This window comes from Pyrus communis, chromosome 5 (genome assembly GCF_041283825.1).
Source record: "Pyrus communis isolate YQ-2024b chromosome 5, ASM4128382v1, whole genome shotgun sequence".
NCBI lineage: Eukaryota > Viridiplantae > Streptophyta > Magnoliopsida > Rosales > Rosaceae > Pyrus > Pyrus communis.
Window position 1 is genome coordinate 10,897,493 of NC_142569.1, and position 8,339 is coordinate 10,905,831.

An 8,339-nucleotide genomic window follows, 5' to 3' on the forward strand; every position below is an offset into this window, starting at 1 on the left:
ATCATAGTTGGATTCTCAGATGAAATTTGTAAGAGGGTGAAGATATTATTTAAAAGGCCAATAATAATTGGGATCCAAATAATTTTGGAGTTTTAGATTTATTTAGCTAGCTCGCGTTATTCGTAAGGCACTTTTTACAAAATTTTGAAATATTTTGTATCTTAGTTTCATACAAATCAATGCTAATCGTCTCATTTGAAATAAGTGCAGTTATTGTTGAGAGTTGTCCCATATCGGTGAGAAATAAGGTTTGCTATGTGCTTATATAATATTGGACTACATTTTATATTGCCAATTGATTTTATGGTGAAACCTCAATTTCATCAGTTACAATAAGACAGTTTCATTGAAAATTTTCTCGATGAACCCAAATTTGGTTGCTAAAACTTTTAAAGAGTTGGGAGATTCACAAGCTAACTTGGTAGCTAAAACATTTAAAAGTGCTACAATCTGACATTCACCTAATTTATCCTTTATTTTAGAGAGTTTTAACGAAAAACTCATGGTACTATTCACTTTAACGAAAAACCACATTTTTACACTAAAAAGTCAATCCTGGTACTATTCACTTTACTATTTATTTTGTACTTATCATTAAAACTCAAAGTTTTCAAGCCTTTTTTATTAGTTTCCTTTTATTTTAAAGGTAGTGTAATTTGTGTTCATTGATATTCTTTAATTTATTTTATCTACAGTCGAAAATTGAAAAGAATATGTGAGAAGTAAAAATGAGTGTTAACGTACTTACAGTTAGCAATGGTGCAAAGGAAATTATACTGTTGTGTATGCTTTTTCTTGATTGAAAGTTTGAAACCCTTTTTTTTTTTGGGGTCAAATGATGGATTTGTTGCATTAGATATTAGATTAGGGAACCAACGAGGTTCGAACTCATGCCGTGGTGCAAGGACAACATTCTTCTCCACTACTATGCTAGAGGGCCATTTGCAAAGTTTGAAAGCTTCGTAAGAGAAAAAACTTACCTGCAACGGATTACATCCGTCAATGTGATTCTCTCTCTACACTCAAGAAATAGACATATACACCCCGTTAGAAGTAGGGGTGTAATATCTACACTCTTTTTTACTTCTCCTACATCTTTTTAGCTTTCGATCGTCATATCAGATGAATTGAAGAAGATTAACATACATAAATTAGCACACCCCTAGAAGTAAGTTTTAGCCCTACGAACAATAAATTTTCATTAGTTTAGCAAGTGATTTTCCAAGGTGATATTGACCATGTCTGAAACAAGAAGGAGATGCCCCATCGCAGATTCTTGTTTGGTATCGTTTGACATGCATCTTACAGAAAATCCCATGCTTTAGTTAGCAAAAGCTGAAACCAATGAAAGGTTGTGACAAATGCTCCAACTTTTCTCAGGGATGTTATCCAATATTTTTTTTCTTCCAAATAGCATATAGGTTGTGATTATTTAAGTCCATTAAAAAAGTTACTAATTTTGTCTTAAATCTAATTATCTTATGGTTAAACTTGGGGTTAAAACAAAATAATTAGATTTATTTTGGTTGGACAGGTATGAGGCTGACATATTCTCTGCTTTGTAGCTAGGAGGCAAGCGAAGTAGGCATAACATAAAAGGAATATTAATGAAAATGACTTGAAAATTTTGAGTTTTAACGATAATGACAAAATAAAGGGTAAAGTGAATAGTATCAGGATTAACTTTTTAGTGAAAAATAAGCTGAAATTCTAAATTATAGTCTATAATTATAATCCTTGATCTAATTAATTAATCATTTCATCAGATTAATTGGAGTAGGTGGCATATATAAATTAAGTTATCATTTCTTAATCTCAACCAGAATCTGCACCTAGACATGATGGAATTTTGTCAAGAGTGATGATAATTGTTTGATGAGAAATGTTAGGGGGACTCTTCATGTACTCTTTACCACTTCACAATTCAATGTCAATTTTTACATAATATTATAAAATATTATGCAAAAAACATAAATTAAATTGATTAGTATTTTTTGATATTATTCTTATTTCTCTCTTATTCACGTACTTTTCTGATTCTACATAGGTAACATGTTATAATAAGAATATCTAAAAAAATGATATTGACCGACTCGTAGAACTTCATGTTTATAGCCGGAATTGTTCATATTATAATTCATTCTATAAAAATCGCATTTGCAAAAGAATCAGTTAAAACTAAGGTCATTTAATTATCGAATTGTATAAAAACAGATGAACATAATTGGGAGAAGCATTATGAAACCGTCTATGTATTTGCAACATTAGATTGACTAAACGATCTTAGTTTTAATCATTTTTTGTAGAGATTGTCTTTACAAAATGATTCATAATATGAATGATTCTAATCATAAGTATAAAACTCTATGATTCGAATACAAAGAGTTTTAACTAGAAGTTTGTATTCTTCATTAAGTAACCAAACATTGGTCAATAGAAAAGCTATGCATGCATGGTAAATTTGTGTAGATGTGAAGGGTAGATTAGTAACTTAAAAGAAAGGAAATTAAACAAACAATCATGCTTCTTCCTCTGTGGAATCTTTTGCTGGATATCATTGTTCCAAAGCTCATCCAATCCTTTACAATTAGAAAAAGGTTTTCACATAATCTTTTTTGTAAAATAAATAAAAAATAAAAAAATAAAAAAATGAAAAAAAGGCTTGACTTGTCTTACAAATTTCTCTCTAATCATGGTTAGATCCCCAAAGTGACAAAGTCTCCTCCTTTTACATTTTACCATCTTCATTAACCTCCTCACCCAACAAATCTGCAACCACATAGGCCCCACCAATTTAGTTCCTTTTTTCTTTTAATTTCCTCTAAATTTTATTCATTCCAAGCGCACACACTCTCTCTCTCCTTGTTCTCTCTCATGCAGCTTTGTAATGAAAGCAGTGCATGAGGGTTAGATTGATTCTTGAAGATTGATGTTTGTTATAAAAAAAACCCAATCGAAGTTTCATGTTAAAGTTTCCACCTTTGGCTTTGAGTTCATCAAGATCTGTTTTTTATGCCTCAACTCACCACTTCTAACCGTTTGATTCAGAGGTAACAATTTTCGTTTTATCCAATGTCGTTGTTTTTGTTTTTTATTTCCCAATAAAATGTTTGGTGATGTTTGTCTTATGTTAGTGGGTGGGGGAGGAAATGGTTGGTGTTGATTATTTAGTTTGGATTTAGCTGTGTTTGTACGTTCTTCTCGGTTCTGTGTGATTTTTTCCGGGTTTGTGCAAATTGGGAGTTTGATAATCTGTAACATGTTTGATCAGATTGTTTTTAGGAGAAAATAAGGTTTGCTTTAAGGTATTGTTATGTTGAGGTTCAAGGGAATGAGGTTTTGGTTGAGTGAATTCACCTGCCTCTAGTTGTTGTTGCTAAAATGTCTGAGGAGGTTGAGCTGAGGGGAGGAAAACTAGCTTTTGAATCACAATTCGTGTTGTTTTTTCGAAACAAAAATCGATCGAAAATTACCGTTGGACAAAGTTGAGCCGAGTTTCTTCTGTGCTCTGGTCTCAAAATTGGGAAAAAAATGATAAGAGTTAAGATTTCAATAGTGTTTTCCTCCTTTGCATGTTCTCTTGTTTGCTGAGTGTTTAATAAAATTGATTTGGTATCTTGAATCGAAACACTTTTAGCAGGAAAGTTCGGTTTTTGGAAACACCAACAGGCTGACAATGGAGGTGTAAAGATTCTGATCTTTGCTAGCTATTACAATGTTTTAGAATCTTGATGCATTGTAAACAGAAGCAGTGCAAAACACGTAATTGATGGTTGCTTCATAATTCGAGGACGTTTGTTACGTAGACAAATAGGACCAATTGGTATAGACCTTTTAATTCATTACGTTCTGTTGGAGTTTCAGAACCAGAAAACTAAACTAGTTTCACAGAGCATTTTAGTAAAGTTTTCAATTCATAATATTTCTCTGCCGTCTGTAGTATTTATTTGTCGTTTCCCTTCTCGAACAGGTGAGATGGACAAAGCATCTATAAAATGTCTGATCAACAGTATATCTCGATTTGTTCACCTAGTTTCAAGCCAAACATCGAAACATATTCCTATTCAGAAGGATTACAGAACCATAGTTGATGTACTAAAGCTTTTGAAGCCATTGCTTGATGAAGTAGTTGACTTTAAAATACCGTCAGATGACATTCTATATAAAGAGTGTGATGAATTGGATATGGCTGTCAATGGAGCTAGAGAATTCATGGAAAAATGGTCTCCAAAGTCGAGCAAAGTTTTAAGTGTAAGTGCAAACCTGTTCTTCTGCTAAATTCATGTCTTTATGTGTGTTTCTAGTCCATGCTTGAGGATTTTCATCACGGAATCTCTGTCGGTTTTTTTTCATTTGGAAAGGCACACAAAATCAAGAAAAACCGTGGTGTAAGAAATAGGAACCCTACAACAATAATTGCAATCACAACTCTGAGGCTTCTGTATTTCCCTTTTGAATACATGGAAATTGAACAAAGCAGTGTGCATAAAATACCTCAACTTTGACAAACTATCTGGTGTATGTCTGTGTCTGTGCCTGTGTTGAGGGGTGGGGGTTTCGTCATATGTTTTAATTTGAATTACAATGTATCCTCAGGCTTGGTGGAGTGAGCCATTGTTGATAACAATCCAAGGCTCGTCGCTCAAGATTTGCGGCATATTACCTAGACTGTTGCAGTCATCTTCATCTGGCTCAAGCTTAACAGGTCTTCAGGTAATTGCTAAGTTCAAACTGCCTTCTGCATGTATCATTTTCTTATAAGGGAAAAAGGAAAAAGGAAAAAGAAAACGAGGTTGATATAACAAAATTTCTACTACTCATTCTTATTATTTTTAATATTAACCTATTTCTTCAAAACTTTCTATTCTTCATCCCACTAGTTATTTATAACTATGTTGTTCAATTCGTCAGAAGTCAGGACAAATGCAACTCTAATCTGTGGTAAATTGTTTCAGCACTGTATGCAGGAAATTCAATCTTTGAAGCTGGAAAGAGTATCAGAATACTTAGAAGAGGCTCTGAAAAGTCCAAGGAAAGATGTCATGCCTTCCACCGAACTTCTTATGAAAATTATCGAATTGCTTAATCTGACTTCAAACCAAGAACTGCTGAAAGAAAGCATTGCTGTAGAAAAGGAAAGGATGAATGTCGAAGTCAGCGATGTTAGAGGGGAATTAGATCAAGTTAACCAAATTGTGGTTCTCGTCTCCCATATTCGTGAATTCATGGTCAAAATTGAGCACCTTGAAACTGCATCTGGCGTCCCAATCCCTTCGTACTTCCGCTGCCCTTTGTCTTCAGAACTAATGCTGGACCCTGTGATCGTAGCTTCAGGTCAAACCTATGAGAGATCTTCCATCCAAAAATGGATTGATCATGGGCTAACTATTTGCCCAAAGACCCGACAGAGGCTTTCCCATACAAATCTCCTTCCCAATTATACTGTCAAAGCTATGATAGAAAGCTGGTGTCAGGAAAATGATATAAAACTTACGGCGAACTCTGACGGCTCTAATGCTATCTTGGTCCCATCTCCATCAGATCAAGTATCTCCTGCAGATTCAATTCACACAGATAGTTTGTATTGCTCTACACACAGTAGCAATTCGACATCGAGGTCCTCTCTTGAAGTTGGAAACGTATTTGAGAAACAAAAGAAACATGTCTCTCCTAGGTTAGGTGGACAAAAGTCCAATGAATGCGATAGCAACAAGAAAGGCCACTCATCACCAAAACAGTCATATAGTCATTGCAGGAGCGAATCAGCTACTAGTGCTGCTTCCAGTATTGATTATGCACTGCCAGCATCCATTAAGGTGTCGGGGATATCTAATAAGCATGAAAATGTTCGTAGGTTGTCTGGAGAAATCTCATCTGAGCATGCAGTTGCTTCTACTCCAGATAAAGAATCAACAATGCCCCCCGGGTTATCAGGAAAATTATCTCACATTTCCAAGGCAAAAGCAGAAGGGGCATGGACTGACAGCCCCAGTTATCCCAACAGACAGCTGCTTCCATTTTCTAGTTCAGGATCTGATGAGTTGACGACAGCATCCCACGTCCGGAAATTAATTGAAGACCTCCAGAGCCAGTCAAATGAAGTGCAAACTATGGCGGCGGAAGAGTTGCGGCTTCTTGGGAAGCGCAATACGGAGAATCGAACTATGATAGGCCAGTGTGGTGCTATCACGCCATTACTTTCTCTTCTATATTCAGGAGTGATGATAACACAAGAGCATGCTGTGACAGCTCTTTTGAATTTATCGATTAATGAAGACAACAAAGCGATGATTGCGGAAGCAGGGGCAATTGATCCCCTAATCCATGTTCTAAAAACGGGAAGTGACGGAGCCAAAGAAAATTCTGCTGCAGCTTTGTTCAGCCTCTCTGTATTGGACGAATACAAGGCAAAAATTGGTCGGTCTGGTGCAGTTAAGGCCTTGGTTGATCTTCTAGCCTCAGGGACTCTTAGAGGGAAGAAAGATGCTGCTACTGCATTGTTCAATCTGTCAATTTTTCACGAAAATAAAGCTCGCCTAGTTCAAGCTGGGGCTGTGAAGCATCTTATTGATTTGATGGACCCTGATACTGGGATGGTTGACAAGGCCGTTGCTCTCCTAGCAAATTTGTCCACCATTGCGGAGGGGCGCGTAGCAATTGCACGGGAAGGGGGCATTCCATTACTAGTCGAGATTGTTGAATCAGGTTCCCAGAGAGGAAAGGAAAATGCCGCCTCCATACTGTTGCAATTGTGCCTTCATAGTCCAAAGTTTTGTACTCTTGTTCTTCAGGAAGGAGCTGTCCCTCCCCTGGTTGCCTTATCTCAGTCGGGCACCCCAAGAGCAAAGGAAAAGGTACGCAGCTTAAACATTTTTCTTGTCTATTATTTAGCTCTCTGTTGATCTGCTTACTGGTTAGTGTGCCAAATAATGGAGAAGGCAAGGGAACAGAAAATTTTAGAACTTGAAAAGAAGGGGAAAAATTGATTGTTCAATAATGATGATTTCCTTCTGTTTTAGTGAAAACAGTTCTCTTCCTCCCGTCATTTGGCAGCTGTTATTACTTATTGCCCTGGTGTAGCTATAACCCAATAATTTACCATTACCGGCCAAGATCAATCTATATTGTCGAAAGTTTGTGACAAAACATCTGATCAGCACATAAAAATGCCATGCGTGGTTTCTTTAGGCGAACCTAGAACTATGCCAGGGTGTTCACTCTCAATGTTTATCCCTGTTTAGTCAACATAAAACCGAAGTTATGCCGAACATTGCATGATTTTGTTAGAATATAGATCTGTGGAACAAAGAAGATAAAATTTTGCTTTACATATATTATGCAGGCACAGCAGCTTCTCAGTCACTTCAGGAATCAGCGAGAAGGGGCAATGGGAAAAGGAAAATAAAGACATTTACCTGTTGCTGATTTTTTCTAAATTTAGCCTCCATAACATTTTCTCCCTCAAGATATTTCTTTAGGGATATTTTATATATATATATATATTCTTTAATTTATTTTAGCTTCAGAGAAGTCCAAGCATTTTTCTTCCCTTTTTCTGATTAGTGGTCATGGAAATATTGCGTAGTACACGCAGGAACCGGATCAGTAGCGTAGAATGTCTAAACTTTTCCCTTTTTTTCTCCTCCCTCCTGTAGAGCTTGGGAGGGCGGAATTTATGTGATAGGTAGGTAGGTTTCTTTGCTCTTAGTTTTCCTGGGAACTTAGCTTTTGCTTGAGTGTTTGAAGCATGTAGTGTGACTCAAAGTTTTTTGTCTTCTGATTGATTCTGTTGGTTCTCAATCACTGTTGTATATAAACTTGTACATAACGCTATAGACTTCTGCAATTTGCAATAATATGATCCCAGTGTGTGCTATTTGTGCATTTTTGATGCACATTAGGTCTTGCTTCTTAATATTTTTCTCATGTTATGCACCGAAGCAAGGACGCAGCTGATTTGTTAGCATAAATTGACAGCTCCACTTTAAGCTTTTTACTATTTGGCAAAAATTATTGTGCGGTGCTGAAATACGGTCACACAATGGATAATGGTCTTTTCTCAAACTTAGGTCGTTTCCAGTCCATGGCTAATGTGCGAGGATGTGGATGGTTGTCTCGTGACCGAAAATTGAGGAACATGGCGAGGAGTTAGCTTCTGTCCCATTGGGGATGGTTTTGGGATGAAACTTGAACGTACTTCGTAGTATCAAAAGCCCGGTTTGCCGTTGCATGAATACCAATGGCCAAAAGTGATGTAGTTCATGGTTGGTTCTGAGATTTTTGAGGCCTAGAACAACGTTAAAATATGCCTAACTTTATATAAGGAAAATAAATTTTTT

The 8,339-nt window shown here is 36.3% G+C and overlaps 1 protein-coding gene across 1 annotated transcript; it reads left to right on the plus strand.

Annotated features, from left to right (window-relative positions):
- The first annotated feature begins 2,819 nt into the window (after positions 1 to 2,819).
- Positions 2,820 to 7,915, plus strand: LOC137725927 (U-box domain-containing protein 3). Its single transcript, XM_068464769.2, has 5 exons — positions 2,820 to 3,050; positions 3,971 to 4,251; positions 4,597 to 4,713; positions 4,956 to 6,854; positions 7,343 to 7,915. Exons 2-5 carry the CDS (start codon positions 3,976 to 3,978, stop codon positions 7,403 to 7,405), a joined length of 2,355 nt encoding a protein of 784 aa, XP_068320870.2. The 5' UTR covers positions 2,820 to 3,050; positions 3,971 to 3,975; the 3' UTR covers positions 7,406 to 7,915.
- Positions 7,916 to 8,339: the final 424 nt, after the last annotated feature.

Coding starts and splice junctions, on each gene's coding strand:
- LOC137725927 (XM_068464769.2), top strand. CDS start 3,976: ATGGACAAAGCATCTATAAAATGTCTGATCAACAGTATATCTCGATTT. Junction 4,252..4,596: donor AGTCGAGCAAAGTTTTAAGT/GTAAGTGCAAAC, acceptor ATGTATCCTCAG/GCTTGGTGGAGTGAGCCATT. Junction 6,855..7,342: donor CCCCAAGAGCAAAGGAAAAG/GTACGCAGCTTA, acceptor TATATTATGCAG/GCACAGCAGCTTCTCAGTCA.